Source organism: Acomys minous (genome assembly GCF_964271855.1).
Source record: "Acomys minous genome assembly, chromosome: 9".
Taxonomy (NCBI): Eukaryota; Metazoa; Chordata; class Mammalia; order Rodentia; family Muridae; genus Acomys; species Acomys minous.
In genome coordinates, this window is record NC_140490.1 from 34,840,425 (window position 1) to 34,856,114 (window position 15,690).

Sequence of the window (15,690 nt, forward strand, 5' to 3'; positions counted from 1 at the left end):
CCAGAAAAGTGCATCAGATCACATTATACATGGTCATGAGCTACCATGACCTCTGGAAGAGCAGTCGGTGCTCTTAACCTCTGAGCCATCTCTCTAGCCCATCTGATACTTTTTGAGACACACACAATCTATAGTCACATGGGAAAAGGGACCCTCAACTGAGGAAGCGCCTCCTTCGGACAGGCCTCTGTGATATGTTCATTAATGACTGATGTTCAAGGACCCAGCCCACTGTGGGTGGTGACACCCCTGGGCAGGCGGTCCTGAGTTCTACAAGAAAACAGACTGAGCAAGCCATGGTGAGCAAGGCAGTGAGCAGCACCCCTCCATGGCCTCTGCATCAGCTCCTGCCTCCAGGCTCTAGCTTGAGCTCCTACTCAAGCTTCCTTGGAAATGGACTGTAAAGTATAAGCTGAAGTAATACCTCCCTCCCTCCCTCCCTCCCTCCCTCCCTCCCTCCCTCCCTCCCTCCCTCCCTCCCCGAAAGCTGCCTCTTGTCACTACATCATCCCAGCAGCAGGAAGCAAACAGAACAGCAAGTGCCCTCATCCCTTCCTTATTTTTAAGAACATGAAAATCTGTTTTAATCCTTCTCTAAGTGTTCGGTAGAATTCTCTAGTGAAATCACCTGCATCTAGAGGTGTGCTGGAAGTGTACGATTTTACAAATCAAATTCTCTGAATGTTTACAGCCTCAAGCAGGTTATCTGGCTGATCTGTCACTGTCCCTTGTAGATAAGACCTAATTTTGCTTACTTATTTTTCTTCCTGTTATTTCAAGATTTCTTCTTTTGTATATTTCCTTTAAAAAGCCATCCTTTCAGGATAGACTTCTGGTGACAAATTCTTTTGCATTTCCTTTGTCTGGAAGTATAGGGACTTCCCCTGGATAAAAAGGATTCTAATTGACAACCTTTTTTAAAAAACACTTGCAAAATGCAGTGCCACTTCCTTCTGACCCCCAAGGTCAGAGAAACCTGACATTCTGGTATTTCCTTCTGAATAGTTTTCAGCTGTCTCACACGTGCTTAAACTTCCAATCTTAGTCAGGTGTGGTGGTAGATGCGCATAATCTCAGTACTAGGGGGGGGGGTGACAGCAAACGGATCCAGACAGTCCTGGATTTACAGACGTCTCTGTCACAAAATAAACCCCTTTCATTGTCTTTAGTTTTCTAAGTGTATCTAAACATGCCCTTTCTATAGAGTGTTTCTGCCCTGTTCATTGGGCACTATTTTTTGTTTGTTTTTGTGTGTGTGTGTGTGTGTGTGTGTGTGTGTGTGTGTGTGTGTGTGTGTTTTTAAAAGACAGAGCTTCTCTGTTACACAGAGAGAGGCCTCCCATTTCTAATGGGTTATGGTGGGAACTTTAGTTCTGCCTTTAGCAGCCAGAAGAGGAGCACCCATCACCGCGTCTCGCCCAGCCTCTGCTGACATCATCGCCACCTTAAAACTAGACTAGTCAAAGTCTTGGCTCCACATTTCCTTTTGCTGATATATGAGGAGGGCATAGCTTTCCTTTGGTGTTTGGCTCAACATGGAGCATGCACTGTCTTGAAAGAGTGTTCTGCCTTGTGTTGGCCGGGATACGGATCCCTGAAACAACATTTTTCTTAGCTTTCACAAGGGTATCTCAGTATGACCCCTCCCCCCCCTCCCCCCACCACCATCACACACCCCATTTGAAATAAAACCCTCAGACTTGGAAGGAAAAGAAGGGGCTAGCAGCTGGAAAACGGAGTTTCAGGTTTTATTTTCTATGCTTTTCTTTTGCTTACATAATGATCAGGTCACTAACAAGATTTAAACACACACCTACAACATTTACAGGCATCTCCTCCATCTCCGGCAGTCCGAGAAACAACTTACCCTGCATCTTGTCAACGGCTCAGTTAAGTTAGTGTTACGTCCCCTGGCTAAGCAGGGCTGGTCAGAACCTGAGCCACACCCCCACACTCCACAAACCTCCACAGAGCATGCTCACCTCATGGAGCCAGCCCCTCTAATCACTCAGCTTGAGGGTACCACAAGGCTCTGTTGTAAGTGCTTCATACAGAATGGGGTTTGGAGGAGGATTCTGCTCAGCTAGTGGACACGAACCCCAGAAGGGAGCCTCACACGAAGACCACAAGCCCTCTCACCCCATTCACACAGGGCAACTCAGAGCTCAGCAGATGGATCTGCAAGTGCTAACTGGCCTCAACAGGAAATCTATTCAACATACACAGGATGAAACAAACCTCTGAACCCTTTTAGAAACTAAGCCGTGTAGAGTATTCTCCATTCCCAGTCAGAGCAACAGAAACATAGTAAGCAATGCAGCACAACTGGCCTGACTTTCACCTCACCAAGAAAGAAGGTTGTATCTCACCGCCCCTCTTATGTTGCCTTGTGTTGTGGCCCCATCACCCGAACTGACTACATTGCCTTCCTGTTTTAAAAGGAGAAAAGTTAAGCATAGACTCACAATATGAACCATCAAATTTTATGTCTAGGTTTATAGCCAAAAGATCCCAGTACCTCCACGTTCTTGGCGGCATTGTTCACAATAGCTAAAAGGTGGAACAATGCATATGCCTGTAAGTAAATGAATGAATAAACCAAATAAAGCTCGCACAATAATAGAATATCACTCACCCATAGAAAAGGAAGGAAGAGCCAAGTGGTGGCAGAGGCAATTAGATCTCTGTGAGTTTGAGGCCAGCCTGGTTTACAGAGCAAGTTCCAGGACACCCAGAGATACAGAGAAGGAGGAGGAGGAGGAGGAGGAGGAGGAGGAGGAGGAGGAGGAGGAGGACAAAGAAGAGGGTGATATGTGTGATAATGTTAAAAAAAAAATTCTAAAAACATTATGCTAAGTGAGGTAGTCTGGACAGCAAAGTCACCCAGCGCACCATTCCATTTCTGTGAGATACCCACACAAATTCAGACACGTCAAGAAGAGAGGGTGCCAGGAGAAAGGGGAGGAAGAGAGGGGAGAGCTTGTTTAGTCAGCCCGGGTGTTTTATAGCGGAAAGTTGAAAACGCTCCGAAGAGGAAGAGTGATGATGATAGTCCTATGACTTGTGGGTGTGCTTAATGCCCCGGGACGTTCTCCGAACAGTTATCATGAAGAGAAAATGTAAAAACAAACTTATGCATAAACAAATATGAGACGAAAACGGCTTGTTTTTTTTCCCAGCATTCATAACACTTAAAAAGAAGGAAATGGGAACAGCCACATTCCTGAACTACAGTGAGCAGTCATTTTCTGGAAGATAGCACCATGGAAGGAAACCGTCTCACAGTAACAGTGAGGAAACCAGAGAGCCAGTGATAAGGTTATTACAAACAAGCACTTTATGCCTCGGTCAGTATGTTGACATGAGAGTCATACAGCTATCTGTAGCTTTTTTTGCATTAAGAAAGCATCTTTAGGTTCCTCACAGCACTGATCACCTTGGGTTATGGCTCAGAGAGAGCAACTGGAGATGCCAATGGGCAATGGGAAGAGAGGCCCTTCAAAGTTGTGCACCCCTTACTGACAAGTGGGTGTGCGCCAAAGTGTGCATGTAAGTATCACTCCAATTAAGAAATAAAACGCACTTCTTGTCTTCTTTATAAGAAAGGGAGACGGCTGCACTAATCTTACCAGAAATCAAACTCAAGGCCATGTTGCCGCTGTTTTACCCCTTTGGCTTGTTCGCTGGTGTTCTGGTCAGCCTTGAAGCCGAGATTCTCTAGCTTCGGCCTCCCAAAGCAGAGACTTACAAGGGAACACAGTCTACCACAATCCAGCTGTCAACTATCCTCCTTAAAAAAAAACCAGTGTGCTTCACATCAGCGGCTGAGCTCAACAGACCGGAGGCCCGAAATGGCTCTGACCAGCCAGCTACAGGTGCTGAGCATCTAGCAGTGAGAGTCATAAACAGGATGTTTCAGCAAAGAAGTGTCCGCCAGGAATCAACAATAGCTCCCACCACATCTGGAAACCTGAAGCGGATTCTGCCTGGCAGCAGAAATGAATCGGCAGTGCGGCTGAGGCTCTTGCCCCACCCCCACCCGACTAGTGACCTGTGGACTAGGCTGTGGTTCTTAAGTGAAAGCACCAGATTTCCTAAGGCTACAAAAGCAGCAAATTCAGTATACTGTACTACAGGAAAGCCTCAGATTCTCAAGACTGAATAAGGTGGTCATAATAAAAATGTACACACGCGTGTGCACGCACACTCACTTGCTTGCTCACTTTACAAAGGAGACCCGGGTTATCTTGACAGATTAAACCTTACACCATTGTGTCTTGAAACAGTCTTTCACCATCTCGAGAAAACACTTGGGGTGTGCCGCTACACCTGGGTTTTAGGTAGGGGCTGGGGATCCAGACTCAGGCCCTCATGCTTGCACAAGAAGCCCTTACTGACAGCACCATCTCCTCAGCCTCCTGATCCTGAGGCTATCCCTCGCAGTGCTAACACCCGAGAACACGCATCAGATCCAACGAGGCCAGCACTTACCTCTGCCATAGGCCCTGGCTTTCTTTGGGTTGAGTTTGGGTTTAAGGGGAGCGCCTGGCTTGAGCTTGGCTTTGGGGAACTGAGACAGGTAGGTCATCACAGAGTGCTCGTCCACATCCGGGTGAATAATCTCCTCAGGGGTGATGACCTAGAATGACAACAGGGTAGGTGACCGCTCTGACACTGAAAGCTCCCTTAAACCAAATGCCACAAATAAAATGAAACAAATGGCATCACATTAAAATCATAAGACCAGTGTCTGAACATACACAGGTTGTTGACTCCTTTGTAAGGTGGGAGACCGTCTCCCAAAAATCTGTATGTAATTTCTAGAGATCCATGGCCCGCCCAAGACTTCCTATTCACTGCCCTGGTCCAGTGTTCTAGAAAGGGGAAAAGGTACAGGAGGGAAAAGAAACATGTACCCCAATAAGGTGCTGGAAATGTCTTTGAAGCACACAAACAGGCCTCTTCTTCTGCCCATCTACTGTGTACACATCTCTGTGCTGATAACAATTAACGAAGAAAACCAACAAGAAAGGTAGTGCACACCTACAGCTTCTGCATTCTGGAGGCTGAGCAGGAAGATAGCAAGTTTGGGGTTAGCCTGAGATTCATAGTGAGGTCCTGGCTCAAAAGCCAAGCAAGACAACAGCGGACAACATATTCGGCACATGGTCTTAATATGTTAGGAACCTTTAAGACCTAGACAGATGGCTCAGTTTTGAGGAGTGGATACCACTTGTGCAGAGGATCGTTTCCCAGCAGCTCACAAGAGCCTGTAACTCCACTCTGGCCTCTGAAAATAAAAATAAAATACTGAGCGGGGGGAGAGGGGTTCTCCTGACACTCTGCTTAGGAGCTATGCTGGATCCAGGTTGGACAGGGAACCAGCCTGAAGCTTTTAGCACCCTTGATTCGCTATCTTACCTAGTCCTAACAGGCAAGGTCCTCCCTGTCCCCAGTGAGGATGCACGGTGGCGTGCTACACCTCCTCAGAGCAGAAGGAGCTGCAATCATGAGCCACACCAACCAGATGCAACGAAGAGATGAGAGAATGCACCCCAAACACTGTGATGGTTAGTGGTGAAGAACAAAACAGCCACTGAGGTTTTGAACAGTTGTCTACAAAATAGCCTATTAAAAGCAAAATATGCACCAATTCCCTATCTCTCTCCAGAAACTCCTATAATAATTTTATAGTACCCAAGATCACAGAACATCACAAAGAGGTGGCGTCAGATTGAAAGGGGGATGAGAACTGTAACGCGGCATTTCCTGAGGGTGACAGATCGGAGGATGGAAACTCTGACCCAATCTCCACTAATGGGGGTTTTAGCTATCTTGATTTACATTTTTTAAAAAAGTTCTAAATATCAGATTGAAATTATTTTTATGTATGTTTAAAAACAGTCAAAATACTGGTAGCTCCTTATGAGTCCACTTTAGTTAAAGACCATGCTTTCTGATTGGGGTTCAAAGCCTTCAAAAGCTCTGCAGCAACAGCAACAACAACAACCAAAGAAAGAAAGAAAGAAAAAGAAAATACGTAGTGGCACGCACCTGAACTCTCAGCACTCTAGAGGCTGAAATGGGAAAGCAGGAGTTCAAGGCCAGCCTGGACTATTTAGTAAGAAAGAACATAGGAGGTGAGAAAAAGAGACGAGAAAAGTGTTAAGGGAGGAAAGGGGAGGGGAAGGACTTGCCAGCCTGTGACGTGCAGATTTCTGAATGATCTATAAGCTACTAAATCCACAAGAACCTATCATTATGGATTCGCTGACACGGTGGGAGAGTGCCAGAGGCAAGGCTCTTTAAAGGCTGACTGCCAACAAGGTCAGACTGTGGTTTGACCCAGAAAAGTATCCAGACTGCCGGCAACAAGTCAGTGGGTGGGAGCAGTCCCCTGGGTCACGCCATGCCTGTGTATACCTGTGGGACACCCAGCCAGTCGTCCGCCTGCTGCATGGCTTCTCGGGCGTTATCCACCGGCTTCCGCGGGTCCCAGGATTCCCAGTCTGGGCACAGACCTGTTCACAACACATGAAAGGTGCTTTTAGCACTAGTTGACAAAGAGATTAAAGAAGGCATGCACTGGTAACCAAACCATTTAGTCTTTTAACTCAGCGATTTCCTTTTTTTTTTTTTTTTTTAAGATTTATTTATTTTATGTACATGGGCGCTCTGTTTTTCATGCACACCAGAAGAGGGAATCAGATTCCATTACAGATGGTTGGTTGTGAGCCACCATGTGGCTGCTGGGAGTTGAACTCAGGACCTCTGGAAGAGCAATCAGTACTCTCGACTGGCTGAGCCATCTCTCCGGTGCCCTAACTCAGCCATTTCTGAGAGCAGCTTAACAAACTGTACACCTGAGGGGCAAAAGGTATGACAGCTAAGGAGCATGCCAGCAGGCAGATCTGTGAGTACGAGGCCAGCCTGGTCTACAGAGTGAGTTCCAGGACAGCCAGGGCCACACAGGGAAACCATGTCTTAAAAAAGACGGGTGAAAAGTTACATTTATTTATCTGTATGCATGCATGAGTGAATGGACACAGGCACATACCACGGTGCCCAGGAGTCAGTTTCCTCCCTGTGGGTACCAGGGATTGAACTCAGGTCATTGAGAATTGATGACAAGGCCATTTACCCTTGAGCCAGCTCGACAGTCCGTTTGCTAGAATATTCTGGAATATTCAGGTTTATAGGCTTTCAAGGAGGAATGAGGCTTTGATGACGCCCCCTGCCCCCTTTCTACCTGACATTAGTGAATTCTTCTTTGAGCACGCTGAGGCTATACTGTCTTGCTCAGTGTTAGTGTGCCCAGCTCTTGTAGAACACTCAGAAAATGGGAAAAAAATGTGCAATTATTAAAGTAAGGGGTTCTTTTATAAAAATAATTTGGGGAGTGGCTATAAACACTGGTTCTAGTTTTTCTACTGAGCATGGGCCAACAAACTCTACCCATCAATCTAAGCCCTCTAGTGAGGATAATTACATCTTGGTGTCCACTCAACCACTTAGAAAAGAGCCCATCCAGGGTGGAAAAGGCTCTGTCTGGACCCACACCAACTGCTAATCCACAGCAATACGAGAGAAAGGGGCAGAGAAGGCCATATATAGTCAAGCTAGTAGTTAATAACAATGGTCACTTTCCAATGGGCAGAAGGCTTTAGAGTCCCCTGCCAAGCCACTGAAGAGAGCCACATGTTTTCTTTAAGCCAACAGGAAACAAGGCACCAATGTGGGAAGACACACGCCTGGAGTCTGGTGGACCATAACCCCAAAGCTCTCTCAAAGTTCGGGCCCTGGAGCTTTTCTGGCGATCTGAATAACTAGCAAACCTATATGGACAGACCTAGAATGCCTACCTTTGGGAGAGCACACAGAACCATTTGTGGCTCATCTCCTGCCTTACGATGGACTAAAACCAGGAGACCCATAGCAGCTACCACAAACAACCCTTCTTCCAGAAACCCAGCTATGGGGCCACCATGCTCCTACTCTGGGTGGTTTAGGCACCTATATGTACTTACCAGGAGCGCAGCTGTCTACCAGGGCTCCTAGGGCTTTGCCGTCTTGCCAGTTCTGGTTAAAGTTGGTGATGGGCAAGTATGGGATCTTGTTCTGAATCCATCCCAGCAGCCTCTGCTTTGGCGTCTGCTTCTTGGCATCATCATCCCCTTCATCTTCCCATACGGGCATGGAGATGGAGTAGTGAAGGATCAAAGTCCATACCAGGCCCAAGATGAGCTTCAGGTTCCCGTCCACAATGGCTTTACTGTCTGGCAAGACAAGACATTGCTTGGTCATTCTTCTTCTGCGTTACACAAGCGTGGGTCAAACTCTTTGTGGAAAGTAAATGAAGCCGCCATCCACAGGGAACTGCACTGAGACACTTGAGCGGTAAAGGTTGCAGTGTTGGACACACACACACATACACACACACACACGTGTGTGTGTGTGTGTGTGTGTGTGTGCGCGCGCGCACGCATGCTTCAAAACATCTGGAAACAGAATGACGGCAGCAGCAATCGAAGCTGTTTATTAACTACTGGCCTGGATCATTAGGATGTGTTATATTATTGCCAATACATTTCTGCAAGCTTAAAGTTTTCCATACAAAGAAAAAGGGTTTTAAATTTTAAGGAAACCAGTGTTTGAAACATGGATGACATAGATCAGCAACAAAGTAGCACTGGCACAGATGAGGCCCTAGCTCAGCCTAGACAAACAAATCTATATGAAGATGACAAGTGATCAAAAGCTTTGAGGTAGATTATAGGCTTAGGACTGACATTTAAATACAATGGGAGATGTAGAAGAAACTTTGACTATTAGAGATTAATGAAGAGACATAACAAAATGGAATGCTCTAATACGTACGCGCACGCGCACACATGTGTGTGTGTGTGTGTGTGTTCTAGCTGCCCCCTCTGTGCCAAGCTGCCTGAAAGAAAGAATTGATCCTGTACAGGGAACTTGAGAGTTTTGTACAGTTCCCTCTTTAAATGTAGAAGAAATTCAAAGAGAGGGCTGCATACATGTTGACACTAAGAAATGATCTGAGGGACTATCAGGATGGCTTAATGTGTAAAATCGTGTTGCCAAGCTTGAGTGTTCAGTCCCTGGAACCCACGTGATGGAAGATGGAAGGAGGCTGTCCTCTATTCTCTAAGCACATGAACACACACACATACACACACACACACACACACACACACACACACACACACACACAAAAATACATACATACATACATTAATGTAATAACATAAAGGAAGAAATGACCTGAGGATTCTTCCACCTTGAAATGAGTTAATTCACAAGTAACTTACAACTTCTTAAGCTAAATGACATTTATATTCTTCTACAAGCCTCCAGGATGCTGTTACTCATGAGTTGGTCTATCCCACTGCTGTACCTGAGTTCCTGGTGGTGTTTCTTTCAATTGAAATCGAAGCTTCCAAGGCTGGAGAAATGGCTCAGCAGTTAAGAGTACATACTGCTTTTCTAAAGGGCCTGACTCGGGTTCCTAGCACCGATGTGTGGCTCACATTAACCTGTAACTTCAGGGAGACCCCCAACGCCTTAGCTGCAAGGTTACCGGAACTTACATGCATACATACAGATGCATAATTTTAAAACGATAAAATAATGTTAAATTGATGTTTGTTTTTATTGCTTAACATTTTAAAGAACCATTTCAGAAATGCAGACAATAAAAGGTATTCGTGTCCCAGAACTAACAATGGTGTACAGCCTGTACTAACATCTCGCTTGCTATCCTGGCTTTATATTTTTCTGCACAAGCTTTAAAGGTTTCTTTTCACTGGTAATTATCTCCTAGTCATCTTTTCCTTATAAAAACTTGTTTCTGTTTACATTCCTACCTTTAGGTTTAAGAAGGCGGCTTCCCTTTAATCTCACCGATGCTGAGCTATCAATCATGTTCCTGTCTGTTGCTCAGTCACTCACCCAGAAGGTAGTTAAGCTAACGCAAGCAGGCAAAGCGTCTAGTGACGAGCCTAGGCAGGGGCTCCCTTCTCATCCTTTCCCTGACTCCGAGCGCTTGCCAATACCCTGGGCAGCTCTCGCCTCCTTTTTGTTTGTTTTCTGGGACAGACTCTTGTACTGTAGCGGAAGCTGGCCTCAAATCTGCGGTCCTCCTGCCTCTGCCTCCCAGATGTCGGATTATGCACATGTACCACATGCCTGGCTCTCTGTCCTTCCACCTTGCACCTGCACTCAACAAAATTTAAACACTATCTTTAGGATTGCTCTTTTCCCTTCCTTCCACAAACATCAAGAACCATCCCTTTTCTACTGGGGCCCCACGCTGAAAATATCCTAACTTCTGAGATCCCCTTCAATCTCTGGTAAAGTTTTTACATTATGTCATCTCTCCCTATGGCATCTCTTGACAATTTTTTTTGCACCTTCCTATAGATGGGCAGCTTCTCCCTTTCCTGGTATGTCTGAGAGCCATGAAGATGAACGGCCATTTACACACACAGCCTCAACACCATGTTTTTGCTGAGTACTTCTGTTCTTCCAAACTCACTGACACTACCTGTTGTCCATAGGCCCACAGACCCTAAACACACAGCATTCAGTTGGCCTGATCCTTGTCACATCCACTCAACCACATACTCTATACCCAGGTTCAAAGTTGGCCTGTTCCAAGATGACAACTTCCTTGCATGACAGGCCTGCTTCACGTTCTGAATTTCCTTGCCTGTGAGAACGCTCACCCTGTCTCCATGTGGACTACACTATGGTACACCCCCCACACACACACCGCCCCAAGGCTGGTGGTGCTACATGCACAACCACATGTGTGCTAGGATCCTTTCCTTCAACAGCAGGACCAGCGACCAGACCTCCTGCCTTCCACTCCATAGCAGGACCATGGGGTGGGGATGTCGGTGGCAGTGGGAGTGGGGATGGGTTGGGTGGGGATCAGCTTTCCTCATCCATGAGGCACTTGAACACAGACTAAACCACATAATATGTATGTCTAGTAAGATACTGACTGATGGCAGCCCAACTGCATTGTGGGGGCTAAGAAACCTTGTTCTACCTCAAGCATTAAGCCCGTAAAACTCAAACTCCCCACAGCTCTGTAAAATAGGAGCTTTTCCAAAGCAGGCTTGCATGCCTGCCTAGCATGTGAAAGGCCCCCCTGGGTTCAATCTCTGGCACTAGAAGAAAAATGGCAAATTTGAGCTGGGTGTGTGGGAGCACGCACTTGTAATCTCAGCACCAGGGAGGCCAAGGCAGGAGGATGCTCAGGTGGTCAAAGTCAGTGTGTTCACGCCCAGCCTGGGCTACACAGCAAGACCTTGTCTCAAAACCCATGCGTAAGTGTTTGGGCACACTTACGACCTAAAGTCAGGTGGTGGTTCTATTTGTATGCAGGTTGCACATGTTGCTCTAAAGGAGAAAGCAAAGCCCTTTTGGGGGCAGATTTTGGGGAAGTATGACCCTGTCAAAATCTGAGCCAAAGTTATGAAATATACAGTACCCTCAACTTCTGTTTCCAATGAGTCCAAAGTGGGTGTCCTAACAGGAAGGGCCTCTTCACGGCCTTCCTGGGATACACCAGACCTTCACCCCGCCAGTCTAAGAAGCTGGAAGGAAAACAGGCTTCATGCCAAAAGTGATCTTTGACAGGTAAAGGTTCAAATGTTTAGCCCAGCTCTTAGAACAATAAAAAGGTGGCAACTTGCCCAAAAGACCTCCCCAGTTCCCATCCACAGGAAACAGGAGACTCCCACAGCGTGCCTTAAAGGGGAAATGCTGCGAGGGCATCCCAGTGTGTGTGTGTCTGGTCATTGCTGAAGAGCTGGTGTGCTAGGGAGTGCTCCTTCTGACTCACAAGAAAGGAAAAGACCAAGCGGATGGCAGCACACCCACAGTCCAAGGCTGCAGGGCCTCTTGCTTTCAGGAACCAAACAAGCCAACGCCCAGCATGCCTGCCCAACCTCCCAGACTCTGCCTGGATTTCCACGGACTGGAACCTGGCCATGTGCTTCTCCTCCCCAAAGCTGACCAATCACAATTCCCACATAACTACCGTGGCTACTGACAACACAAACCCTCAAGCCACAAACACTTTCTCAAACTACCTACAATTATCCAGTTACTTTAAAATAACAGCGCTGCTTCCCCCCCCCCCCCCCTTTTTAATAGCTAGAAAGTCGATTTGAACTCCTGCAAATTCTACAATGGGATACATTTATATCACTCTGTCTCCGTCCTCTAGCTCTTGTTAAGGAGCATTTATATGTGGAATGGGGCCAATTCTGAGGTGAATACCAGGGGTTTTTTTTTTTAGCATTCTGCAGAAGTTTTTAAGTACTTCCTTGAAGGGCCTTTCGCCTCTCTCAGCTCTCATCAACAAGGGCCGACTGTTGCAGGACATTTGATCCCAAACACTAGACCGATACAGCCCTGCCTCCTCCATCTAGTGATGTACCAGCACCCCGCTGGAGTTCCTGAGGCATTCACCTGGCTGCCAATGATTAACCAAGATGGCAGGGGTAGTTAGTAAGCCTTGAGGACAGATGTGGGTGGAGAACAGTCCACATTTGTACTCTTCTGAATGAGAACAATAGGTCATCTTTTGGCCCCAAGACAGTTGGCTACGGGGCCACAAACAGGCAACAAATGACTCCAGGAAGTAAGAAGTGAAGAGAGTGGCGAGGGCCAGGGAAACAGAATTCCTTACTCTCTGCTCTCTGCACACTCAGCAACTGTTACCTGCTAGGAAGTTGCGAGGGCTAACACATCGGAGTACCTGCCGCATGCTTAGCCACTAGGAAAAGCAAAGGAAAACTGTGGAGTCCTTCTTCGCTCCAGTCAGAAATGGCTAACACGAAAAACAAAACAAAACGAGAACACAAGGGTCTGAGAGGTGGTTAACGCACTTGCTGCTCTTGCAGAGGACAGGTTTGGGTGTCGGCACCCACATGGCTGCCTCCAATTCCAGTTTGCTGGGATCTGATGCCCTCTCTGACTTCCAAGGGCACTGCACGCGCATGGAACACTTGTATACACAAAGGCAAACAAACATAGAAAACCAACTTCAAATGCTGGTGAGGGGGAGGAGGGAGGAGGGCACCTTACAAAATGTTGGTGGGAATGTAAACTACAGAAGCCTCTATGGAAGGCAGTGCAGAGGTTTCGAAAACAGCTAAAAACTCACAGCCCATGATTAAGCTCTGCCAATCACCCCGGGATACACGGCCAAAGGAAACCATGTCAGCATGCCACAGAGACACCTGTTCATCCATGTTTGCTGCTCTGTGACTCAGAATAACCGAGTTACGAAGTCAGCTTAGGTTTCCACCAGTGGAAAAAGAAAATGGTGTGTGTGTGTGTGTGTTTACGTGTGTGCTGTGTGTGTGTGTATGCATGCGCGCGTGATGTAGAATAAATATACAAATCGTGCCATTTGTAGGAAAGATAAAGCTAGACATCATAATAAGGAAAAAGAAAAATACTGCATTTTTCTTTCCTATATGGAAACTAGGGAGTATGGACGGACATGCACACACACACACACACACACACACACACACACACACACACACACACGATTAAGGGAACTAGCAGAGATGAGGGTGAGTAAAGTAATGGGAGTGAATATGGTCAGAGTGCCTGAAATATATATATATATATATATATATATATATATATATATGGACAAAAAGCCAAAATCCATTGCTCAGTACAACAAATATATATGGCGCTAAAAAAAATGAACAACAGAGAATCAGCTGCGGAGCCAGCAGCTCAACCAGATTTCTCTCTCTCTCTCTCTGGACAATATGGCAGCTCATCTGAGCTTTATTCTCCGCATCTGACAATAGCAACCACCATAATCAACAACTTGATAGGGAGGTATGAGGAGTAAGGCCAGAGAAGAGCAAGAGCTGAGAGTGACGTCTGGCACACAGTAAGTAGGTGCCTAGTAGGTCTAACTCTGCCCCCTCCTGAATTCACTCACCTACAACTCTCCTACTGTGCCAAGCAGTCTTCTGGGAGAGCCTGAAGCCTACCTCAAGTGCCATTTCTAAACAGAGACAAAAACAAGTGCCTGGTGCATGGCCTGCTTGTCACTTCTCTGAGCCAAGCCACTCATCAGAAGGGCCACAGCTCCATTAGCAGGAACAGCCCCCACTGACCACCATGCTGCTGCATGTATGAGATCTCCATGACGTGTGACACGTGGGAGCTGAGCAGGTAAGACCCACACAGCCTGAGAGTCCCTCCCGTCCCCCTCCTTCCCAGAGACGAGCCAGGTGCTGAACCTTGCAGAAGGAACATGGTACTCAGGGCTGACTTTCTGGGCCAGAGCTAACAGGATGTCCTGATTTCATGGTGTCTAGTCTATGGCCCCCAACGCTGCTGGCCCGGAACTCCCTACCCGCCTTTTCTTCTAAGCCTAGAAGGAAGGTCAGGGAGAGGCCGGGAAGGACAGGTTGTGTGAGTATTCTCGACTCCGCCTCTTCTCCCTACACTCCAGTCCCCTCACCTGGGAACTTGGGTGATTCGAGCATAGCATGCTGCGGGTTCCCACTGCTGCAATTTCACTGCCTCTTGGTGTCTCTGCAGCCGGTTTTCATTGAGTACTGTTTCCACTGTCCTCTGACCTCGCTGACCTCCACGCACTCTTATCAACACTGGGACTCACAGGACACAGCTCAGAAGCCAGAGTGGAGCCCTCGAGCCTTACAGTGGGGCTTCCTGTTGGCCTTAGGTGCCTGGTGAGCCTGCAGCAGCAGTTTCCTGTATGGGGCTGTTCCCAAGGAACCCTGGACTGCAGAGACGTCCTGGGCTCATGGGCCAGACATGGCCAGGCTTGAGGCTCACTGGCATTGTGAGGTCGACTTGCTTTGAAGCCCCACAAACCATGCCTATAGTCTTCAGGTGATCAAACAAGAGGAAATCTGGAATGAAAGGAAACAAACTGACCAATCGCTCCAGTCCCTCAGTGAAAAATTTAGAAGGATGAAGCCTTGAGTCTTGGTTAAAGAAGATCTGATCCATCTTGGCCAGCTGCCAAGACCAGGGTCCTATTTCTGGTATACTATGCATGGCCTGTCTATTCACACCACAGATGGACCATGCCAGGGGGGCCCAGGAAGATTAAGAGTGAGGCCAGCTTCGCTCCTCTCTGTACTCTGGCGTCTTTCTGAGGCCTCAAACCAACAAAGCAGACTTAGAGCCCGGTGACTCACGACCCTGATGACTGGAGAGCATCTGTGGCAAAGGACACTGAAAATCCTTCCTCCCCTTCTCTCATCCTAGACATGTGGCTTCCAGAAGGATGGTTCTCCCAGCCTCTCTGGACTTCAATGGCCTAGCTGCTGGCAACGGACAGCGGGCAAAAGTAAAGTACGCCATCACTGTAGCCCTGGGTGGATATCTCTTTAACTGCCAGCCATAGCCTTGCACCTACCTCAGTTATGAGCTGATTGTGGGAGGACTGGGAAAACAAACAAACAAACAAACAAACAAAGGCCACCAGAATCAGGGATCAGATCGAAAACAACAACAACAACAAATTTTCATTCTTTTCCAGTGATGCTCCTGATATTGCTGTCCATCACCCCATCAGTTCAACCCCACCCACCACCACACACTCACGTAAGCCTCTTTGTTACAGCAGTTAACATGACCTAAGGTCAC

General features: G+C 47.1%; 1 protein-coding gene across 4 annotated transcripts in view; it reads right to left on the reverse strand.

The window, feature by feature from the left end:
* Positions 1–15,690, reverse strand: part of FLNB (filamin B) — a 130,221-nt gene that overhangs the window by 75,971 nt on the left and 38,560 nt on the right. For all 4 annotated transcript variants that reach the window (XM_084794488.1, XM_084794487.1, XM_084794489.1 and 1 more), the window contains exons 2-4: positions 8,028–8,276; positions 6,424–6,521; positions 4,492–4,639 (exon numbers count right to left, since the gene is read on the reverse strand). In XM_084794488.1, the coding sequence (XP_084650614.1) occupies positions 4,492–4,639; positions 6,424–6,521; positions 8,028–8,276 (495 nt within the window). The remainder of the gene's footprint in view (positions 1–4,491; positions 4,640–6,423; positions 6,522–8,027; positions 8,277–15,690) is intronic.